Source organism: Ctenopharyngodon idella, chromosome 11 (genome assembly GCF_019924925.1).
Source record: "Ctenopharyngodon idella isolate HZGC_01 chromosome 11, HZGC01, whole genome shotgun sequence".
In the NCBI taxonomy this organism is placed as follows: domain Eukaryota; kingdom Metazoa; phylum Chordata; class Actinopteri; order Cypriniformes; family Xenocyprididae; genus Ctenopharyngodon; species Ctenopharyngodon idella.
This window is the reverse complement of record NC_067230.1, coordinates 8,831,759-8,856,401: the sequence shown is the minus strand read 5'-3', so window position 1 is coordinate 8,856,401 and position 24,643 is coordinate 8,831,759. Positions and strand designations below refer to the sequence as shown.

Here is a 24,643-nt window from a genome sequence, read left to right as displayed (position 1 = left end):
TCAGTTTTAGCTCTTTTGCCAAAACAACTCATCTGGGAACATTTCTTCTGAGGACAATTGGTTCATATAACTACACATTTGCAAGACATTTCCTCCATAATACCATATTAATGGTCACTTAAGTCATAAACAATGAGGAAACTTTTAAAACTTTGGTTTCTCATTGCAAAAACCATTTCGGTACATTGAAAAATCTCACAAAATCACATTTTTCTGCAACTTTTAGTTCATGGATGTTAAAACTGAAGTTATCTTATGAGGTTGTTATCGATATGCTTTTGTTGAAGCCATCATGCTGCATTATATCAACTTTTTATTTCTTCTTCTTTTTTTTTAATAATCATGCTGAACAACAGACATTTCTGGCAAAAACTACATTACCCATGATTCTGCAAAGAAATTAGCAAATCACGCCAAAAGAACTCTTTAGCGCCCATCCGCTCCCATGAAGCACTGAATATACAAATACGCATACAGTACTATGCCTTTTACGCTTCAAATCAAAGTTTGTAATGTTGTGATTCACCTCGTATTTGGTCCATGGCTAAAACAAGTCTTAGATAAGTCTTAGATATTCATGGGAAAAATGAATGTCTTAAAAATCCCTATGGGAAAAATACTTCCTGAACCAAGGCCACTGAAAGAGTGGGCACGTGGGCACTGTTGCACTCTATTGGGTAGCTAAACAAAATAGGACTAGCCCCGCATATACTGACCCAACTTCCTGTTTCAACAGGAAATATGTCAACATAACAACGAAAACACTCATCAAGCGATTGCATGGGGTCTTTAAACACATCAGTGGGCTGAAAATAAACTATTGTACTCACTGGGCTAGTATACATGGTAACCAGAGTTTCTTTCAAAATACCATAGTTACAGTTATTGTCAACTTGAGAACATAAAAATAGATGTTAAAATTAACTTCTAACTGTTCGAAGATTTCATAGTTAATTTATTATTGTTTTACAGTAAAAAAAAAACGGCATTTTAGCGTAAACATAGTAAATTATTAAGCAACTTCCTGTGTGAGGTATGTGTTTACCTGCGCTGTAAATGTTGTATGTTATGTCCTTAATGTCTAATTTAAAAAAAAAAACCTGTGTTTACCTGCGGTAACGCGGAGTTGAGCTGTCTCTGAAGCACATCTCTCTCGTGAAGCACATCCTGGAGTTTGGTCTGCGACTGGATGAGGGTCTCCTGTGTCTCCCGTAAAGACTCCAGCAGCTTATCTCTCTCATCTAACATATTCACCATCAGCTGTTCAAAATTAGACTCGGCATCCGTGCCGTTTTGAGAGCCTCTCTGGGAACTCACCGAGTCCCCCTCATTTATGGTTGGCATCACTTCGCACATCATATTGCTCGGTGTACTATGAAGTCTAAGTCAAATTAGAAACTGCTTTGATTTTTTTTTTTTTTTTGAATTCAGGATTGAGGTGCACTATTAATATTTAGTGCCATTAAAATGCACATTAAACATGTCCATGTATTTTAAAATGCATCCTCTAATTTTCCTAATTGCATCCCTGTCTAGATTCTTCACACACCTTGACCTCTCTGGTCCATGACTGTCGGCCTTTTCCGCTCTGACATTATCCACCTAGTTTTACTTGGAACTCAATGCATTTCGATGCACGCTGATCACAGTGCTCGCCACATGCATATTCCGATTTCAGCTGCTTGAACCTCGGCGCCCTTCGCTTTAACATCCACCAGTTGCCATTAACCTTTCAGAAAACAGGCGAAATTCGCGTCTGCCGCATCCTCCAGATCCCTCTGCCACCATCATCATCATCATCTCCCTTCACGGCGAGCCGAGCGAAGCGCTCCTCCCTCTACGAGCTCATTCCCGCTTGCAACACAGCGATTCTGCTATCTCCACAGACATTCGCGCATGTTTTAAAATATGAATGCGCCGACGCTTTGGTGGACGTAAAGGTTAAACGTCTCCCACGTCGTCGGCGAAAATCATATCCACCCGGCGTGGCTCTGTAAAGCTCGTGCAAACAGCGTAAAATCGGAGTTCCTCACATCAGCACCACGCGACTACATGACTGTCATGCACGAGACGCCAGTGTGAGAAATGTTGTCACGCGCAGCGCCCTCTGGTGGCAGGCAGGTTCATAGAAATGAAAGACCAATGTATTTCAAAAGTCCTAAAAAGGAATTTTTGCCTGCATCTTTTGTAGCAAATCTCATATGTATTACATTACGTTAGCAAATGTTATTCAGTATTTTTTTTTTAAAATGTATGCATTGTTTTATTAATATTACTGGCACCATATTTGAACCAAACGTTTTAAAACGTGGTTTAGATTAAATAAAGTTAAAATGAAAGAAGAGAAAAATTGTTAAATACAAAGAAAATATTGTTTCTGGTTGTTCTATGTAAAACCGTTTTCAACAACACGATCTTGATCAAATGGGTTTACAATAGCCTATATGTTAGATAAGAATCTCATCTTATTAGAAATGCACAGTCTAAAAGGATTCCCTGCTAAAATGACTTTTCTCCAGGTTCAATGGTCTTTTTAATGTTTATTGATTCTCCAGTTATTAGTAGCCTACTTCAAGTACTTTCAACAATAAAAAAAAAAGAAAAGAAACAGCTGAGATGACGTCATGGTTTGCCGTTTTAAAAGTACTTTTTTTTCTGAAGCCTGGGGATATGAATATACACCGTCTGATTGGACAAATCATCTCACATATGATTTCTGCGTCCAATTAGCGTCCAGTCTGGTGAGTCGTTGGCCAGCTGAGATCTCGCGAGAATGTACGCGAACTTAAGCGTCAGTTCCATAATGGCTGAAGATCCTGGAGGAGCTTTCTTTAATTTCACCCTTATTTTTATCGGTTTTTCGTTACCTCTGCTGGAAAGATGGCAGGGCACACAGCCTCGATAAAAGGCCACAGACCCCCGCTCTCGTCATGCCCAAGAAAGGGAACCGAAAACGGCTGAAATTTAAAGCCGAGGATGTTTGCTCGGAGTCAGGTAATAATAGAGCGAGGCGGGCTGATGTTATGATGTGTGTCGTCTATAATAGCCAAAGTCCGGTTTTATGTCAATTTAATTTCCTGTGTTCCTTCATCTTTTCTCACAGTAACTGTGGCTGACTATGCCAACGCCGATCCAGCCATCGTGAAGTCCGGACGAGTTAAAAAGGCTGTTGTTAATGCAATTGAAAAAGAAGGTAAATTCAGAAATACTAAAGTCTCAATGAAATGATGGTAATCATGACGGACAAACTGTCAACATGAGATCACAGCAATAGAGTGCATTCGTGTACGCCCTCTTTTTCAGCGGCGTTGGTTACGGAAGTATTTTTTCCCCCCATTCATTTTTCTCATAGGACTTTTTTTCTTCGTTAAAGAGTTTTAGGCCATGAAACTAGCCAATCAGCTAGGAGGTGAATCACAATATTACAAAAAAATATATATATTTTAAGTTCATTGCAAAATTTGAGTAAATTATATATGCAAATATTTAAGTATTTTGAAAGTTTTTTTTTTTTCTTGTTTGAGAAGCCGTTTCACTCAGATATACGTCACAGTAGAGAAGAAAAGTTTAAGTATGCATGGAAGCCCAAAAATAATACTTTGATAAATCTTGACATACTGAATTAGAAAGTCTGAATTTTGTCATAATTATGACTTATCACATAAGTTTGTCTTTTTATGTCTTAATTTCAACTTTTTATATCATAATTATGATTTACAAACACATGCCCTGCATTCGAATATGCTTACTTCTAATCTGTATAGGAGAAAAACAAGTATGTGAGCTGAGTACAAGTAGAATATCAGAGTTCATAAAACTGTAGGTTAAAAGTACCCAGATGATCTACAGTGCACATCCACTGGACACTTTACTATCCCATGAGGCTACAGGACAGGATTTGTAAATGACCGCAAGCAACACAACTGATGCTGTTGTTCACATGACAGTGACATGACAGATGTCCAAATTTCATTCATGCTAAATGGAATACACTTATTTAATGGTCGCAAAGTAATATACAGAATGAAATTTTTGGACAAAGCAATGATTTTTTTGCATATGTAGTGGAAATTGGCTTCGATAATGAGAATAGGGGAAAAAAAATTGTTCATACGGACATTTTAAAAACCGTTCATAGGAACATTTCAGAAACTGTCATACCTTCACATTTATGATGATTTTACATAAATCTTTATAAATGAGGCCTCTGTATTAGACTATGGCCTGGTTTCACAGACAGGGCTTAGCCTAAGCCAGGATTAGGCCTTAGTTCAATTAGGATATTTCAGTAGCATTTATAAACGTACACTAGAAAAAAAACATTACTGGTGTGCATCTTGAGACAAAACAATGGCACTGACATATTTTAAGATATGTCAAATTGCTTTCAGTTAAATCAGCTCAAACATGCATTTTAGTCTGGGACTTGCTTAAGCCTTGTCTGTGAAACCGGGGGGAAAAGATCCTCATCTTAGTTAATCTCTCCTCTTAATACACCTGCCTGTAATTTACAATGACCACATACATCTTTAATCAGCCTAATTAGCTGATTCAGGTGTGTTTGATTAAAACTGAAACTAAACTCTGCAGGATGATGTATGTCCAAAAGCAGGACTTAACACTTCTAGTTCAGACTACTTAGAAGATGTTGTTATCTGGTATGTTGAGATTATCAGTATAAATTGCTATGAAGACATTTGACACTTTAAGATAAAAAAAATCACTGTGATCTTTATTCTTTTTCAGTGAAATTACTCTGTGGACTCGAGGCATCTCAGGGTCCTGTGCAGGAAGTGCTCTCGTCTGCAGTCGGTGTGAGGAACACAGCCCATGAGAGCAGTGACGAACTGGACTCAGAGGAAGGGGATGAAATCAAAGGGTCCCGCAAAAAGAAAAATAAAAGACGCAAAGGTAACTGCAGGGTATTTGGCCAAGTGAGTTTTCCAATGCAGTGTTTCCCAAACTGGGGTTAGTGAGGGAACTGCAGGGACTTTGTGAGTTAATTAAAAGACGCTCATTTACTAAAACACTCACCAAAAAAAGAAGAGAAAAATATATTCATTTTTTTATATATATATATATATATATATATATATATAATATGAGAGAGAGAGAGAGAGAAAGAAAGAAAGAAATTGAGATTTATAATAAATAAGCCTTCCATTGATGTATGGTTTGTTAGGATAGGACAATATTTGGCCGAGATACAGCTATTTGAAAATCTGGAAACTGAGGGTGCAAAAAAAAAAAAAAAAAATCAAAATATTGAGTAAATCGCCTTTAAAGTTGTCCAAATGAAGTCCTTAGCAGTGCATATTACTTACTATATATATATATATATATATATATATATATATATATATATATATTTTTTTTTTTTTTTTTTTTTACGGTAGGAAATTTACAAAATATCTTCATGGACCATGATCTTTAATTAATATCCTAATATCCAGGGTCACATATTTAAGTGCACCATGTACATTCACTGACCAATGTGTATATGTGTGTGTGTGTGTGTATATATATATATATATATATATATATATATATATATATATATATATATATATATATATATATATATATATATATATATATATATATATATTATAAAAGCCTAAATCTGTTCATCATATAAAGAGATCATGTCTCTTCAGAAGATTGATTAAACTGCTTGATTCATATGGATTTCTTTCACAATCTCTGTATTATTGTTTTGAAGTGTCAGAGCTTTGGCTGAATAGAATTTTCAATTTTTTGGGTGAACTAACCCTTTACATTTAAATATAACTTAATCTCGAGGGGTACTTTAATTCATTATTTAGGTCAAAGAGGTTTGGCTGACAAAAAAAGTTTGGGAATCCCTGTTCTAACATATTCTTATGATATTATTAATTTTCTTGACTTTGTTGAGATTTTAAGTAAACCCTCTCATTATGAATGTCAGAAAACAGTGAAAGCATAGCCGGAGAGGAGTATCCCATTGATATTTGGCTTGTGCTTGCTGCATACATTCGGCCAGAAGACGTCTGCAGATTCTCTTTGATCTGCAAGAACGCTTGGACTGCCACATGCACAGCTGCATTTTGGACACGACTCTACAAAAGGTGGGCTGCCAAAAAAAAAAAAAAAATAGTATTAAACCTATTTAGTGAAATAGCAACAGTCAGGTTAATCTGATTTGATTGTTATTCACACTGCATCATGGGGTTGTTTTTTTTTTTTTTTTTTTTTTTGTTTGTTTTTTCCCCCCCCCTCATTAAAGCTGTTAAGTACAGTCTTGTACCTTTGCATTTTGTCCCATTTTTCAATTAGTTTTTTCTTCAAATCAAAGTTTTTAATGTGATTCACCTCGTAGCTGGTTGGTTTTGTTCATGTCTTATAACTCTTTAACAAAGACTTGTTTTATAATCCCTATGAGAAAAAGGATTGGGAAAGATACTTTCAGAACTAAGCCTGCTGTGTACAGACACTGTTGTGCACTATTAGACATTTCTGTTTTCCCCATCCAGGGCATTTATGCATGACTAAATTCCCTCTTGATGTTTTTTTACCTTTCCCCAGGCACTATAATCTTGATGCAGAACTCCCTGATCGCCTTCAGCCTGATTCTATCGCAAGGATGCATTGTCTTCGTGCCCGTGTGATTCGCTCGCTTTTTCACTTATATGAGCCCTTTAGCTCACGGGTGTCCAGAAGCCCTCCTCTTCCTGAATCTACTCCTACTACACTCCTCAATTCCAAGGTGTGTAGATGTACTTTCTCTTTTAAACCCATTTAATGTGAGGATTTTTCTGTTGATGCCTTTCTTGTTCTTTCAGTGTTTGTTGTTTTGGATCAACAAAGTGTCTGGAAGTAGGTCAGAGCCGATGTGGGAATTCAACTTCAAGTTTGTAAAACTGGTATGCCCACAACAACATTATCGTAAAAGCAAATATGAGATGATTGCATTGTTTTCATGCCATTGTATTTTAACTTTCAGCCAACCAAGGGCAAAAATGGATGTAGTTTGGGTCTTCAGCTGCCCAAGCAGTATAAAGATGTTCACACTAATCCAGACTCAGACTGTTATCTACTGCGGGTCACTACCCTCAATTTCATTTTTACTTCTGTTGTGATGGGCATGACGTTAACTTTGGTGAGTGATGAGATAATCCATTTAACGTGTTATGATTATATATTTTTAACATTTGAGTTACAGGAGGATGCCATATATCTGCAATCCTGCCTCTGGTTCTCTAATCATCAGCTCATTAAGGCTAGAATATACTAAACAACTTCTCCAGGGCAAAAAATCTGGGCAAGAGTCGAACACCATTCTGCAAATTTTAGTTTGTTGGCGTTTACCTAAATCACGATTATTTAAAGCGATTATTGGTGGGTGATATGATCAAAGTCTTATTTCATGATATGTGTAATATTAGTGAAATTTCACAATCATTAATACTTCAAAACAGTTACAGAAAACAAGTTAACAGTCAGCAATACAATGAGAACAAAAAAATGAGTTACAAACAAATCCGACAAATAAATAGAACAGAACAGAAATACAAATAAAAAAAACGGTGCTTTAGGTTTTTCAGGAAGATATACTAACAGTGGTATTCAGATAAATAATAGACTACAACAGAAACTGAATAAAGTAATCAAATGTAAAATACTGCTGTATACATTAAATATAGACATGTATACATTACATATACATTTAATATATCCTTATTACAACTACAAAAGTTATTCATTTAAGAGCAGTGAGTAATTTTATCTTTGTTTTTGTTTTTTTTTGTTTGTTTAACATTAATGACAGACTGCACTGCAGCAGATTTATTAGGCTGCTGTCACTTTAAGAGCTGCATGGATCCAATATACTGTTACACATGCATTTTCTTTCTCAACTGTTTACATTCACTTAAGACATAACAGACTCGTCTCGGAGCATGCTCAGAAAACCGCCTAGGGAACCAGTATCTCTTTCGCAGCTTAATGCGCTTTTAAGAACACTGTTTAATATCAAGCACGTCCCACAGTTTAGCAACAGTAGACTGTATTTTACATCACTCACTTATTCGGCTGATTTGTATGTTAAGTTTGGCTTAAGAAGGAACATAAACACACCGCTATGATAGAAAGGATGGTGTGCTGGATGGAATATGGCAGGGGCACAATAATCATTTTATGTCGATTATCTTGTTTTTTTTATAATCGTTGGAATCTAAATTGAGAAAATCAATTACGATCACAGCCCTATTATGAATGTGATGTGTGTAGTGTGAGTGAGGCCCCGTTTACACACGTGTGCATTTTTGTTTTAAAATGAAAACGGTCCTTGTCTACACTGGCGTTTCCATAGCATTTCATAAACGATCTCCGTCTACACTACACAACTGAAAACATGTCACATGACTGTTCATGCACACTGGGCATGCGCGTACAAGTGTAAACAGTTGCCTCTTCCAACTGTAGGCAGCTGCAGTATTTTTTTTTTTTTTTTTTAAATGCAGTTTAACTGCACAGTGGCTGCTTAAAATGACGACAAAGCCAGCAAAAATTGTAGTGCAGTCTCCATGTTATTGTTTACACGGTCGTCAAGGATATGCAGAGCGAATGTGGGCAGCCACGCCATCATTTTCAAAAGTTTTGGTCTGTTTACACTGAAATGCAACCCCGGCGTTTTCGAACTAAAACGGGCTCTGCTGCATTTTTCGATAGTCTCCATTTTCAAGGGTCAAAAACACCGGACTGGCGTGACCATAGCAAAAGTTGTGCGTTTTAAAACGAAAATGCACTAGTGTAAACGGGGCCTGAAGTACGGCCATTCTACATCCGCCATATTCAGACTCCGGGATTTTCATTTATTTTGCATCTCTGAGAACACCGTTTCTGCACAAGTTTCTTGTGTTCAGAATGACTTGAAAGTCTGTTATGGTGCTTTCCCACTGCACTGCATGGCTAACTTGTGGAGGATTTCCCACTGTGTACAGTACCTAGTACCTGGAACTTTTTTAGTACCACCTCGGTTAAGGTTCCAAGCAAGCCGTACCAATCAGTCAGCAACAGCCACAACTTTTTTTTTTTTTTTTTTTTTTTTTAAATGACTTGCTTTAAACAACCGTCGAACGCAACTTGAAAAAAGAAATGGCTGTAACTATAATGATTGGTCTATAATCCCACCCACTTTGAGGCAGTACTAAACTGCAGTGGAAAAGCAAAGCGAGCAGAGTCATGCTGAGTCGTACTGCGAAGTGAAAAAGCAGCTTCAGTGTCTGTTCCTCAGTCATTTATTGAATGATGCCCAGTTTTTCTGTAACCATTTACAAAGTTGGCAAATGTATAATCCCTAGTGTTTGAAAATCTATTCAGATTTTGAAAGTTGTATAGTGTATTCCAGCCTTTAGTAATTTGCTCCATGTTTTAAGCTGGATGTCACTTGATATTTGTAGCCTTCAGCTTCAGCATTGTGTTCTTTTTAGAGAGTGTTGTAAATGTTATGTATGATGATGCCTAGTGTTGTAGACCAGCTGCAAAGTTGCGACTTTCGTTTTTGCTGAAGATTTTACTGAATTATTCACTTCTTGTCTTTCAGTTCACCATTAATGTGAGCACAGACATGAGGCACCACCGAGTGCGCCTGGAGTTCCAAGACTCGCCAGTCATTCGAGGAAAGAAACTTAGGGGTGAGCAGGGGGTGCAGGTAGTGCTGGACCCTGTCCACAGCGTGCGCCTCATGGACTGGTGGCACCCTCAGTACCCCACATCTTCATATAATTAGACTGATGAACTCCATCAACCTCCTCAATTACAAAAATATTGCAGAAGACAATTCAGGCCTGTTTCAACCATTTTAAATTCCTGAGTTGGCTTGGCAGTCACTAATTTCTGTTGAATTTTACGCTCTACACTTATCGTGCTGCTTTTATGGACACTTTAGTTTGATCAGAATCCTAACTCAAGGTCTCAAGACATTGTAGGAGGAAATTGCCTTTAATAGTTCAGGTAGCTGCCATATTTAATTTGACATAATTGAAAACAATGTGGGATATGCCATACTGTCATTTTCAACCTGTGTTTTTCTGGAGGGTTTTTTTTTCCTTCCACTTCCAGTGATCAAATTCCAAGTACACAACCATACTTTCTGAACAGACTGTGCTTGCCTCTCTCAGTTTTCATGTATGGCAAAAAAAAAAAAAAAAAAAAGTCATGACTTCTACATCAGAAGTACATGGCATGGTTTTCTTTCCTTTGAGAATAATTAGGAAATTCCACATCAAATAATCATAACATTTGCATTACTGCAGGACTCTAATCTTAAATCATGTGATTTAATAGTTAGTTGTTTTTGTTTTTCTTCTATTGCATACCCAAGATTCACCTGAACCTGATTTTTCTCACTCGTTCTCTGCAAATTTGTGAATCGGTAAACTGGATGAACATTCAAATCTATGACCAAAAAAAATAAAAATCTTTCAAGGCTGGTCAGTTATGGATAGGTGTAGGTTAACCCATTTTGAATAACTTTTAGATTGGTGTTAGATTTAGGGACGGAAAGTTGGAGTTTCACATATTCAGTGCTTTCTTTGGGGCCATTATGAGTTCAGCTTTGCTACTGTGCATGATTGCCTAGTTAAAAGTGCTTCTAATTGACTGCATTGGTGAGGGAGTTTCTATGTGTTGTAGGTATTAAAACCTCTTAGTTAAGAGAATGATATTGTTTGTGATTAAAGAGAAGTTATTAAACCTATAGACAACCAAAGTTAAAATGTATTTTCTTATTGTAATCAAATACAGAAGTTTGTGAAGTAAATTGTTTTTTTTTTTTTTTTTTTTTTTAAGCTTTGGAGCATTTTGTTTTAGACTGGAAAGTTGCATCAGAAGGCACTGATGTTTTGGGCTATTAAATAAGATAATCTGTAATCTGTGTTTTGTGGTTCTGTTTTGCATGGGAAAGAATGAGATTGATACTGACACCTGGTGGGCCAAGCTGAAACAACCTCTAAACCCAATTACCTAACTGAACTTAAATGCAGTGGCGTTTTTCTGATTTATGTTGCTCATCTTTTATTGTAATACCACTGAATTATACACTGTATGATTATATACTTGCTAGAGTAAAGAACAGCTGTGCACAAAACAAATGCTTGACAACTTGAGTTCTGCCACTGACCAATCAGAAAGATGCTATGTGTAATGAGTACAAGATAGTGTAGTCAGCTCTGCTTCTATTTTTCATGTATTTGCAGTAGTAACCGACTAATTCTGCATTATCCCTAGCACCTCCTTTGGTAAGCTGGCAAGCAGAGAATTTTTTTTTTTTTTTTTCTAGTGTATATATATTTATATACATACATACACATCACACAGTTGTAGACATTTACATTGGCCAAAAAGAACGACATTACCCACAATGCACTGTACCCGCTGTGATTGGTGGTTGCGGTTGTCACAAGTGCCTACAGGTGACTGGTGTACAGCGCTGTCACATCACAGCGCAGTGAGAAAACAAATCGCACATCACACAGGGGAGTGAGTTCTGCTGAAATTATCGAGAAGTTGTAAACGGTGCTCTTTCGCAGTTTCGCTTCCATACGAATGTAGAGGGAACTGATACAAGTCTGACTTGAAGACTCACAACTGCCGCTCCTTTCCAAAAAACTACGTCCCAACTTTGTACTTTCTGACCTTCAGCGGGTAAGTGATACAGCCCATTGCGCTCCACTCTTGTGTCTAAATAAGTCTGCCTCTGCTTGAGTTGCATTCATTTCCAGCTTATTCCATAGCGACAGTTTACATACATATTTTACGTGTTACCAATAGACAGAACCGCAGTTGGTGCGTATGCTTTTCGTTTTCTGAAAGTCATTGAATTTTGCTGGAGAGAGAAGTGACTGTATAATCATAAACTTATTTATGCTTGAAATGATTAAGTTAAGTAGTCTATGCTCCCTGGCGTCTATAATGAATATATAAATGCTGCTCACGAGGTTAAGTTGTGTATTGACGTGACGTATGGTTATTGCTACTTGTATGTGCTTATATTATTGGCGCAGAGCCATATAGGCTACCTCCGATACCCAATCTGCATAAACTCCAAATATGTATAAACAACGTCTTATGTAACGCGAACAGCGCAGCGCAGCACAAACCCCCACATATGTGTCCCCTATAAAAGTTTAAGCTATTTACACATAATGTACAAATATAGCGCGCAAGTTATTTATAGGCAGCATAAGCAAGGCATCTGAATATACTTCCTAGTCTAACTGAGACCTTGATAAATTCAGTATGGCTGTATATACAGAGCTATATCAGAGAGCATATTAACCATGCTTACATGCACACTTTTCTGATTAAGCTTGGATGCAAAAAATGTAATTATATTATATAGTAGTCATTTATATATCCCAATATTAATCTGAATATTCTTGTGCATGTAAATGCAATTATTGTTGGTCTTACTTTCAGTATGGTGACATAATATTCACTGTGTAGTGATTGGTCACATTATTCTGTCACTAATACTAACCACAATGTCATTATAATGATCTATTTGAGAGTTGTAATAGCTAGGTGTTTTATGATAGCACTGGTTTAGTTTATTCAAGTATCAGATAACCCACATAGCAACAAAAAAAAAAAAACAGTACATGGCTACAGTATAATCCAGTGTTCAGATTTAGTCGATCGAAAAAGTGAAAATGTATGAAGGTTTTTGCCTCAGTGAAACTGATAGTATCAAGTTAATCCCTTGTTTGTTTGTTATTGTCTTTCCCTTCTGCCATCCTAGTACACAAATCATCACTAAGGAAAATTAAAAACATTTAATTGAGGTAGAGTGCATATTTTTAATTTGCGTTTTACCCTAGTTAGGTTCAGTAAGTTGGTTTTCCCTTGATCTTGTTGACTTTCACACAAGTGAAAATTTCTGCCTCTGGCTCTTGTGTTTCTCATTAAATTGAATGGGCCTGTCCAAATGTTTCCTCCGCTGCTTCTTGTAGTTCAGCTGAATCATCCATAGGAGAAATTTTCTGACATGCCAGAAAATCAAGTTCACCCGCAGGTCATATCAGAGAGCAGCAGAAAGCTGGAGCCTTTATCTATCCTCTCTGATGGTAAGAGATAAACACACAGTCCTGTCGCAGGTGTGGCACCACAACCTTGTCCATCACACACGCCGACACGTTTGACCGGTGCGTGTCATCCAAACAAAGTCAGGGCATTAGGCGGCAGTTATGTGTTTGTTTTGATGCAATTGAGTGACTTGAATCAGATATACACAGGGAGGAAGACAGTATGGCTGATGAAAGGTAACTCCAGAACACTCACCTCTCTCACACAGCCGTGGACACATAAACACCCAGCAGCGAGGACAACTGTAAACACATTTGTTACTGCGCATTTGGGTTGGCTTGCTGTTGCTTTGTTTCCATTACACTGCCTTTGAGTCAAGCATTTTAGTTGAACATAAACTACACTTGTGTTAATTCTAGACTGACCCTGTTGTCTTGACTTAAAATGAGCTGCTACTGAAGGTACTTTAGTGGAACAATATGTTGGTGTATACAAATGAACAATGTATTAAATTCCTTCCCTTTTTCATGTATAGGCTGTGGTATAACAGTCAAAAGGAAAATGAAATTGAGCGACAGTTGTAGTATCAACATTTGATTTAATTGTATTTCAGTATTGTTTAGTTGAACAACTAGCACTCTATGTTCAGGCCAGCATTTTTTGTTTTTTAGAAAAAAGGTCAAGATGTGTCTTTTTTTTAGCCAACTCTTACACCAAATCATGCGCCAAAAGCCTGCTTTGTAGATGTAACCCTTTCCTGTAAATGTGAAACCAAATTTTGTTCCTCTCTGCTTGTTTTCACAATGCTACTCTGAGGCGATACTTGAAGCTGATGGAGCGTGGAGAGAGAAAATGAGAGAGAACGCAGTGGGCCATTTAATGCAACAGCTGTTCTCAATGACGGAGGCATTACTGACTGAGAAAGCAGAATGTACGATGGACAATACAGCTCTCTGTTCTGTTTCTAAAGCCCGGTGCACAGATTTTGGCCATGGTTTTTCTGTCTGAAACTATTTTCAGGAATTGTAAAAGATTTCTTTGGTCATTATGAAAAATCTGAAGTCTTGGTCAGCTTAGCGTGGAATGGTCATGGTTTCTTGTCTTTTGCGATGAATCTTAACTTAAAATTCTGAATGGAATCAAAATGGACACTATTTACTTTGTTAGCTCGCATTACCAAACACTATAGAATAACACAAGATGCGTCACTCGTATCGTTTTGAATTTTTGTCATGATTCGAGCATTTAAAAACAAAATTTATGAGACCGTTGTTGTCAGATTTCATTGGTGATTTCAAATATGAAATGTAATCGAAAGCTTGGCAAACAGCTTTAGAGAATTTTATGTTACCCCATTCAAAGAGATAGGAGCTGCACTTGAATGTCCGAGAGATGTTTCAAAGATGGCCCCGAGTGAAATGACTTGTCTTAGGCCCTGTCCCAAATGGCACCCTAAACCCTTACGGCCTTCCTCTGAGTCCGCACTTTCACGACATAATGCCGCTTTGACTGCCGGGTAAAGTCCTCTGCGTAGCTCGCAGTCTTGCGGGCTCAGAAGAAGTGTGCATCGAGGGCGCATAGCAGCCGCAAAGGGGGCGCTCACGAGCACCCTTCTTTAAGCTTAAATGACGAATGGGACACACTATGGTCTTGTGGACACGCAGCAGCCATTGTAAGTCCACAAGACCGAAAGTGCACATGAAGTGTGCCATTTGGGACAGGGCCTTAAAGAGACTTTGGCATTACTAGTCTTGTGGTAAACATTTAAAGGTGCAGTAGGTGTTCTGGGAAAATGCTAACTTTAGCCTGCTCACATTGAAAGCATGTGTCCCACCCTCCCTGCAAATCGCCGTCCAAAGCCACGCCTCCTCCAAAACACATGAATACGCACAGGCCAGAAGCAAGACGACCAGAGACAATGTTATTGGATTACATCATGTGTCATTCATCGGTGAGAAAACTTTACAGTACAGTGCCCAAAAATGAAAATTTGATGTATATCTGCTTACCCCCAGGGCATCCAAAATGTAGGTGACTTAGTTTCTTCAGTAGAACACAAATGATGATTTTTAACTCCAACCGTTGCAGTCTGTCATTCGTATAATGCATGTCAATAGTAACAAAATCTATGAGAGTAAAAAAACATGCACAGACAAATCCAAATTAAACCATGCGGCTCGTGACGACACATTGATGTCCTAAGACGTGAAACAGTCGGTTTGTGCGAGAAACCGAACAGTATTTATATAATTTTTTACCTCTAATACACCACTATGTCCAACTGCCTTGACCACGCGCAGGTGTGTACGCGCTCTGGCGTAGTTTAAACATAGTGTCTGTAGTACAACAGTTGTTATACAAATAGAAGTAAACCACTAAAAAACATGGTTTTATTACATCAAAACTTCATTTTATTTTGTTACTTTTCGTATGAGCAGCTTTACAAATAAAAAGGACACATACAAAGATCTTGTTCACATACCTCAGTTGGATGTGGAAAAACCATAGGCACAGCTGATGGTTGAAGTCGTACGTGATCCTCTCCTGGGTATGTAAAATCATCAGGGGAAAAAACGATCGCTGCAGACCCTCAACAACTTTAATACGTTAATGGGTGTGTTGATATCCACTTGAAGAGCAATCAACCATAACTTCAGGCGAGCAGGCTCAGAAGTTGGGAATATGTGGAAAGTCACCACTCCTGAATGAGTTCGCGCAAGAGAACATAATCTTTTAGTTTTAAGTCGGTTTGAACAATCCGGATAAGCGCAAGTAAATACCATTTTGATCAGCCGTCGTACCTACAATGTTTGTGCACAGTGCAAGCGACGAGTGACGTATACGCACAAGAGATCACTTGTGGCACTTGCGTAAACTACGCCAGAGCGCGTACACACCTCACACAGCAGATGCCTTGTGCGCGCTCAAGGCAGTTGGACATAGTTGGTATTAGAGGTAAAAAAATGATATAAATACTGTTCGGTTTCTCGTGTCTTAGGACATCAATGTGTCGTCACGAGCCACAGGGTTTAATTTGGATTTGTCTGCATGTTTTTTTTTACTCTCATAGATTTTGTTACCATTGACATGCATTATACGACTGACAGATTACAACAGTTGGAGTTAAAAATCATCATTTGTGTTCTATGGAAGAAACAAAGTCACCTACATTTTGGATGCCCTGGGGGTAAGCAGATATAAACATAAAATTTTTATTTTTGGGTGAACTATCCCTTTAAGTGAACTGTTTTAAACATCTATCATAAGCTTTAATGTTATAATTGAAATGCTAAACCAAACAATTGGACACAATCCTCAAAAGCACCTGATTTGATCTATTGTGTAATTATCAACAATTAATCTGCAAATTGCATAATAGTTCTATTTTCAAATGTAGCAGCCAAATTCATGACTTGAGGAAGCTGTTGGCATGCAATCCAACCTGAAACCCGACCAGGCCGTCCTGTTCTTATGTATACAGGAGCATAATATCCTGTTTAACTTCAGCCTCATCTTCACTGTATGCATTAGCGGGGAGTGAAGATAATGTGATCAATGGTTACTCTGCTTGGAGAGTCTTGTAGTTAGTCTTTTAATATTCAAGATATAAATCAAAGGTAATTAAAGAGTACTCCGTGTACTGAGTGCAGAATGTGCAGAATGATGTTGGGCCAGATGATCCTGACCCTGCCCCTCTATTGCAGTTTTAGGTGCATCTCTATACCTGTACCCCTGGCTCTGGGACAGTTACAAGAGCAACAGTGATACAAATGTATTTGAAGTTTCTATAATGTCTTTACCCAACAGACCAATGATCTGTTGTTGTTGTTGTTGTTGCTCTACATTTTTTCCAGTCAGTCTCCTATCACTCTAAAAACACACACAGTTATTGCTAAAATACAAAAAAAGCCCTTTTATCAGATTAAATGTAGGTGGCATGTATGCAGAGCTGAGCAGAAACAGCAGAGAAATCTATCAGTATCAGTACATGGTTTAATTCAGAGTTCAACCTCTTTAAGATGGTAATATGGTCATTGAAGGAGGCGCATGATACAGATTTACTTTTGTAGTAGTTCAAGCTTTTGAGGTGAATTTCAATATTATATTATTGTGGAAATCTTGGGGTCCAGGGCCCACTTGATGATTTTTAAAATGAAACAAAACAAGGTACTAAAACATATATTTATTGCTATTCACCCTCTTTTAATTCACTTAATTTTAATTAATATGTCACTTTTAATTTAATAACCAGAATTCTTTTTCTTTAAGACTGGTTATAACTTGAAGTCAGTTACATAAAAACATAGATTGGTCTAATTTGATACCGAAAAGCAAGTCTGATTAACTAACTGCTAGTTGGTCAGACTAGTTCTTAAGACACAATGGCTATGTTTATGCAACTGGCCCCTGGAATATTATGAAATATAATTATTTTAATAATCCATATTTATTTATTAAAAATATATTTAAATAATTGTTTTATATGGATATATTTTTTATTTTAGTTTCTGTAATTTTATTTATTTATTTTGAAAATTAGCAGCTTTGTCATTACAGTAGTTCTGGTAATATCTTAGAGGGCCATTTGACAATGGGCGGGACTTGGAATCAAAAAGGTTTAGAACCACTGGTCTACTCTCATATGGCAGGGCCCGTTTACTGATGCATATTGCGTACAACAATAGGAAGTGCTGGGTGATCTCCAGTTCCAGTCTGATTTACATAAAACAAACTGTGTTTGGGCCTTTAACCAGAATTAGCTATAATGATGACCAAACCTTGTGCTGTTTAGTCTGCGTACAGTTGCCTCCATTGGCACTGATTTACCATATTGCGTAATAATAACAAATGAAATGACATTTGTTTGTTCTCATCCCCATATTGTCTGTCACTAGCATGCACATGTTTATGTCAGCATCACCCTGGCCTGTAAATCTCACACAGCTAAACATGGACATGGTTGCTTTCTTTACCCTCTGACTACGGTCCCAAAGCATCCCGTCTCTCTTTCTCAACCTTTCTCTCTCCACACACATGCCAGATAGGCCAAAGGCAGGCATAGTTGCCATACTGTCTAGTAAATGCTGCTAGTTTTAGTGGGGGAGGTGGATCCTGCGTTGTAATGCAGAATAAGCAACATTGACAATCGCAAACAGTGTTCTGCCGCAACCAACGCTCCTAATCTCTAAACATATCTCCCAAAGAGTTTGATGGCTGATCTCCAAGCATTCTTGTTTAAGCCCTCACCAACAAATTAACCCTCTGGTATACCTCACTTAGAGGTCACACTTGACGACTGAAACAGACCGAAGACAAAAAGCGTAATTTTTTTTTAATTAAAAGAATGTACTATATGTAGCTTCAATAATATTTATATATTCAGACATTATCAAAACTACTTCATAGTGGCTGATTTGTCAAAAATGGTCAGTATTTTTGTATTTTACTTATTTCCCATTTGTTTCCTATGGCAGTCATTTTGGATCATGAATATCAAATGTCTTGCTATTTTCTTTTAGCTTTTTCTAATCATGTCCATGATGTGTGTGTGTGTGTGTGTGTGTGTGTGTGTGTGTGTGTGTGTGTGTGTGTGTGTGTGTGTGTGTGTGTTCATATAGAAAGTGCCACCAAATTCACCAAGTTTCATTCCATTCTGGTAAAGTAAAATAGTTTTTTTTTTTTTTTTTTTTTTTACAATAAACTGGTCGACCACCAGAGGGTTATAAAATGTAGATGAGCTTGTTTTTTACTATACAGTGTGGCTAAAATAACATCTACATTATTACAAAAATACTCCACAAACAGACCGTGAATATGTAACTTTGGGATCCCCCTGACCCCCTCATAGATCTTAATGTCATTGCAAATGCACGAGTTTTTAGTTCCCTCCTGATCAGAAAAACTGAGGGAAAATAATAGAAATGCCAGACCAGCTGGTTTAGACATAGTCAGGGTCTAGAAATATCCTCCTTTCCATAGGCTATTGTCAGGAACACAACAGTTCCTTGGTCATAAACATGGCCTCCTACACTGGAGCTGGAGCACTGCAACAGGCCCGCAGCTGTTCGGACCAGTGAAATGCAGATTTGTTTCTGGTGCAAATACTACTGTAAATAAATACATTGTTGTCTGTATTTAGTTTATTAAACTGCCTCAGTGTGTGTGCACAAGGATGGTCTTGTTTCGCATGTTGAACGTCAACAAGCCGTTTAAACCGCTTTTGCTACAGTTTGCATCTGTGTAACTCTTTCTGTCTGTGTTTATCATTTAAAAAGCCCCCCAGCAAGGTCTTTTTAGAGGAAAGGTCACCAGTGGTTTGAGTACTCTGCAGAGGTCACAGCCCCTGAATGGAAATGCATGGTGTCCAGCCTTTTATTACCCATCATGCACCTTCCAAACAAAGCCATAGAAAAAACAGAGCTTTGATCCCCTTCTCGTGGACTTCTGATCACAGAAGTCCACGAGAAGGGGATCTTAGATACAGCAGAGCTTAATGGTGATGGGTGTATATTTTTTAATGTTAAGAATCAAATTTAGAATAATTAAATGCATTTGAAAATAAATTGGTCGTTTCAATTCATCATAATCGAAGGTTCATGATGACATTGCTGAGCAGGGCAGGACTTGGGGGGCTAGGGGCCCCTGGGCTTGAGTCATAGTTCGGGCCCTCTACAAATGACCTCATCTTGAACAACCTCATTACAGAGTAGCACAAGTAAACTAGGCCTATGCTTTGAGGTTCCTACATGTAGAACAATTAATATGCAACATGCCAAGCCCAGTCAAAGTTTAGAGGTAATATTAAATAGCCACTGTAATACAATATAATACAGGAGGTATATACAAAACTTTGATATAACACAGTATCAACAAAAGCCGTCTGTAGCAGTGTAGCAGAAGCTGCATCTAAAGTCACAATTATTTTAAGATGTATTTACACAGACTTTTTAATGCAGCTTAGAAGGAATGAATGCATTTACACTGCAATTACAATTGTATAAATAATATTATGAGATCAAAGGTTTAAATAAATATATTTTTTTTAAATGTAGAAAAATGAAATAATTGGAAAAAAATTAAATGATGCTTTTCAAAATGTATCTAAAACCTCCAGTAGGTGGCAGCAAGTCAGTGAGCACATGACTGTGACTGAATTCGGATTCGGAACAGCAGACTAGAATACTACTCTTACTTTTTTTAGCATATCTTTATATGGTATGTAATTCCAAATTTCAGCATGTTTATGAATGGGTCATTGAATCATTTACTCTACTGATTTGTTCAAATACGTTGATTCATTCAGGAACGAAACCTTGTGTTGCTCGGCGATGCAACTGTTCTGCTGTGGCTTTGTTTGGAATTAGTTTCTTATTTTCTATAACTTGTTTATTGAACTGTTGTTTAAAGTAGCCATGTGATCACAAATAAACTGGAGCAGATGCGATTGAATACGTGTGTATTTTGTGTGAAAATGATTACCAGTTTACGCAGCTTGATTTTTGCCTTGAGATTAGCAGTCGGAGGCTAACGTAAACTAGTAAAGGGGTCCAGTCTTGCCCCAACATAAGTCCGGCCCTGTTGCTGAGCTGTAATGTAATAACGTCAAAACAGAATCTGTAAAATTCCATAAATGCCCACACACATTCTGCTGTCTCATTGTTATTTTGGTTTTGGCTTTATAGAAAGTAATGCACACATACAATTACAAAGCAGTTCTTTGTTTTGTATGTTCAGCAGTGTTTTAGAATGTTTGTTTTTTGTTTTTGTTTTTTTTTTGGAAATTACAGGCAGATTGAAGTAATGTGTCATCAATATGGATTCTTTGATGATAACAGATTCTCGATATTGATTCTTGATAATAGATTCTTTGATGGATAGAAAGTTCATAAGCTCAGCAATTATTTGGAATAGAAATCTTTTGCAATGTTATTCATGTCTTTACTGTCACTTTTGATCAGTTTTATGTATTGCTGAATTAAAAAAAATTATGCAGTTTTTAGTAAATTTAGCACATTTAAATTTTTCATTTTAAGGACCTTTTTTGTACAATTGACAATTTCTATTAGAGAACCACTGGTATACTGGCAATAAAGATATTCATAACAAAATTTGAGACCTTTAAGTATTAGTTTTAATATGTCAGTATAAAGTTTGATCCTCTAATGTCATTCTAAATGTCACAGAGCCACATAATGCAGAAATCTATTTTTTAAGTGCACATGATCTAAAGCAGAGGTGGGAATTATTCAGGCATAATGCAATACTCATTTCTTGTAACTAGCGTCTCGCTTCCTCTTAACTCACCCTTCCATCAGTCTTTGTTTTGTCTGAGTGTGATTCATTACTTTAGTGGTAATGGCTGATAGTCCTCTGTATGTGAACTACACACGTTAGTAAGTTGATGGCCCAAATCATGGTGTCATTCCTTAAAATGCGCATCTGGCCTTTACCAAGGACACTTAATGGAACATTTTACATAATATAAACAGCTTGTATAATATTTTTTCTATTTTTATGACCACTAGAGGGAGATACAGTGTCACAGCTGTTACTTTTATTTTGAAAGCACCAGTTTCATGTAACATTTCTTAATGTCTTTGGCTTGATCTTGCATATTAGGAAAACTCTCACTGTATCATGTTTTCTGCTTTCCAGTAATTCACCTTCCATTACATTTGACTTTCCACCCCCTAAAAGACAAAAATAAAAGCATTTGCAATGTAGCATTTAGCAGAATTATTTATTCAAAGTGACATTCAAGGTCCACATTTTTGCCAGAATATTTACTTGTCCCCATGTCATTGCAAACCTGTATGACTCTCTTTTGCAGAACACAAAAGAAGATACTTTGAAGAATGTTGGGGTCCAAACAACATTGAACCGCACTGACTTTCATTGTATTTTTTCTACAAAATATCTTCTTTTGTGTTCCAAAGAATAAAGAAATTCATACAGGTTTGGAACAACATGAGGGTGAGTAAATGATGACAGAATTTCCATTTGTAAGTGGCCAATGATTATGCATTTCCATTGCATGAAAATTGGAAAAGAGCAAATTTGATAATGTGTTTTAAAGGGTTAGCTTACCCAAAAAATGATATTTCTGTCATTAATTACTCTCCCTCATGTCATTCCAAACCTGTAAGACCTTTTTTCATCTTTGGAATGCAAATTAAGATATTTTTGATTAAATCCTTCTGACCTCCCTATACACAGCAATGTCATAATAAATTTCAAGGCCCAGAAATGTAGTAAAGACATCATTAAAATAATCCATGTGACTACAGTGGTTCAACTTTAATGTAATGAAGTGACAAGAATACTGTTTGTGCCCAGAAACAAAAACAAAAAATAACTTTATTCTACAATTTCTTCTTTTCCCAGTCAGTCTCAGTCATCTAACCACAGTGCAGCGCTTCTGGGTTCTACATCAGAATGCCGGCTCAGTATTGGCTGACAGTGTTCATGTGAGCACCACAATGTATGCGTGTGATGCTGACACAGGAGCTGACCAATAATGAGCCAACAGTAGTGTATTAGCGTCAATAGTGTATTAGAAAGACAGGGCAGAGAAGAAATTTTCTCACAAGAAAATGGGTTCTGACTGACGTGAGGTTTGACTGAATTGGACTGACTAAATTTAGACATGTGAATGGGGATTTCTGCAATTTAGAAACTGTTTTACTTAAAATAATAGTTCAATTTATGTAATTATCATGTGACACTGAAGACTGGAGTAAGGATCTTAAAAATTAAGCTTTGCCATAATAGGAATAAATTACAAAATATATTAAAATAGAAAATGTTATTTTAAAGTCCCCCTGTAGTCAATAATTTTATCCCCTAAAACTCATCTTTGATCACCAAAATTACATATTTAAAAAAAATTTCCTGCGGAGAAAAAAAAAAAAAATTCTTCATGCCTTAAAATAGCTTGAATGCAACTATACACCCTTGCCTCATTTAGTATACGCGATCTATGAATATGCTAATTAGCCCCGCCTCTACTTACTCGCACAAGCTCAATAGATCCACTCGGTGAACTTACTGAGGTAAATGCTGCACAATGGTATCGCTTTTTACAACGCATAACTGTAATAAAGACACATAACTGTAATAAATATGATTAACTGTTAAAAAATTGCATTTTCTTGACTATATTATCAAACAGCTAATATTGTATGGCTAATGTTACACAAACCATGTTCCCATTCGTGAGTCAGACTCAGACAGCTGTCTTCTAACAATCAGCATCCTTAGAAACGCTTTGAACACCTTAATGTCAGTGGAGAAAGGCATATAGTTCATCATAACATCGTTATTTACATCATACACCCGCTATATTGCCAAATCTACCCGATTTTTTTATATCAACAGAAAAATATACCCTCTTGAGACTCTCATGCTTCAGAGCGGTCATGGTTAATGATATGCTAAACGGCACGTTGACATGATTGGTTACAAGGTAGTTTGAGACGTCAGAAACACTTTTTTCACTGCAGTTTTAAATAGAAAATACTCAGCAATGGTGTTGACTTATGAATTTGCACATGGTTTGTCTTAAAGCATATTAAAAACACCACACAGACATATAAACCACATTAAAAACTTGATTTTCACTACAGGGAGACTTTTAGTTGTATTAATATTTCTCAGTATTACTGTTTTTATTGTAGTTTTCTTAATGAGCATAAGAAACGTTTTTCAAAAACATTTAACAAATTATGAATTATGAACGGTATGTGAAAGCCTAACCATCATCATCATCGTGTGAGACTTATCAGAGCATCATTATGTAATGGTAGAGCATGACGCTATAGCAACACACTGGTTATTAAAAAAAAAACACCTGGAATGCAAGACGCTTTGAGTTAAAACCTCTGCCGAATTAATTAGTAGACATTCATCTGTCGTTCGTGTGTATCTGCACGCTTCAGCTAGCGGTGAAGGTAAGATCTTGAGGCACGACACCGTGCAGCATTTAGGAAATTTTGATTGAGCAACTTCCCTAATAACTTACAGTAATCCAGATTTATCCATATGTAGTCGTGTGAAGTGTGTTTACACACATGTCCACATGAGTGTTTTGCTGACCCAGCCTAACCAGTGATTCACCACACTCCTCCAGACTCATTACATTCAGCGGCACAGTCAGAGGAGACGGAAGAGGACTCGAGGAAAGGGACGAGGGACAATAAAGTGCCCTTGTTCCTCTCTCATAGAAGCTCACAGGGTTTGGGTCATTTAGGGGAACTGGAGGAGGTAATAGATAGAAGAAGAGAAGTTGTGGACTTCATGACTAAGGATTTCCCTGTGACTGTTGATCGCTCTCCCTCTCTCTTTCTCTGTGGCAATTGGTCACGAGTGGCGGCGCTGTCAGCCAACTCAGTCTCTAGTATAAGAGCCACACTTCAACATGAAGGCTCTGTATTCTGTTAAGACACCACTTGGGTTTGGACTTACATGAGGATTGTGTATCTGTGACGAATAGGACAAGATAATCATTGACCGGCCTGTCTACCACATGCATATAAGGTACAGAGAGTGAATCATTACCGAGATTTGTGTATAATTTGAT

General features: G+C 37.2%; 3 protein-coding genes across 22 annotated transcripts in view; 2 read left to right on the top strand and 1 right to left on the bottom strand.

Moving 5' to 3' along the window:
* Positions 1-2,093, bottom strand: part of ppfia4 (PTPRF interacting protein alpha 4) — a 118,755-nt gene extending 116,662 nt beyond the window's left edge. For 11 of the 17 annotated variants that reach the window (XM_051913454.1, XM_051913456.1, XM_051913458.1 and 8 more), the window contains exon 1: positions 1,111-2,091. In XM_051913454.1, the coding sequence (XP_051769414.1) occupies positions 1,111-1,359 (249 nt within the window). In that variant the 5' untranslated portion in view covers positions 1,360-2,091. Of the gene's footprint in view, positions 1-1,110 lie in introns of all 17 variants that reach the window. The other 6 variants (XM_051913447.1, XM_051913450.1, XM_051913453.1 and 3 more) reach the window with 3 other exon arrangements.
* A 686-nt stretch (positions 2,094-2,779) lies between these two features.
* Positions 2,780-10,911, top strand: tmem183a (transmembrane protein 183A). The gene is made up of 8 exons (XM_051913474.1): positions 2,780-2,994; positions 3,104-3,193; positions 4,747-4,911; positions 5,948-6,107; positions 6,565-6,745; positions 6,822-6,902; positions 6,983-7,138; positions 9,584-10,911. Exons 1-8 carry the CDS (start codon positions 2,931-2,933, stop codon positions 9,767-9,769), a joined length of 1,083 nt encoding a protein of 360 aa, XP_051769434.1. The 5' UTR covers positions 2,780-2,930; the 3' UTR covers positions 9,770-10,911.
* A 560-nt stretch (positions 10,912-11,471) lies between these two features.
* The window catches only part of tfeb (transcription factor EB), a 39,819-nt gene continuing 26,647 nt past the window's right edge, over positions 11,472-24,643 (top strand). For 2 of the 4 annotated variants that reach the window (XM_051913469.1, XM_051913471.1), the window contains exon 1: positions 11,472-11,685. The gene's annotated coding sequence lies outside the window, so the exon portion shown is untranslated. Of the gene's footprint in view, positions 11,686-23,944; positions 24,601-24,643 lie in introns of those variants that run through there. The other 2 variants (XM_051913472.1, XM_051913470.1) reach the window with 2 other exon arrangements.

What these genes read in the sequence shown, in the direction of transcription:
- tmem183a (XM_051913474.1), top strand. Translation starts at nt 2,931, where the DNA reads ATGCCCAAGAAAGGGAACCGAAAACGGCTGAAATTTAAAGCCGAGGAT. An exon ending in TAATGCAATTGAAAAAGAAG is followed by an intron (nt 3,194 to 4,746) that starts GTAAATTCAGAA and finishes ATTCTTTTTCAG; the next exon opens with TGAAATTACTCTGTGGACTC. An exon ending in TGGACACGACTCTACAAAAG is followed by an intron (nt 6,108 to 6,564) that starts GTGGGCTGCCAA and finishes ACCTTTCCCCAG; the next exon opens with GCACTATAATCTTGATGCAG.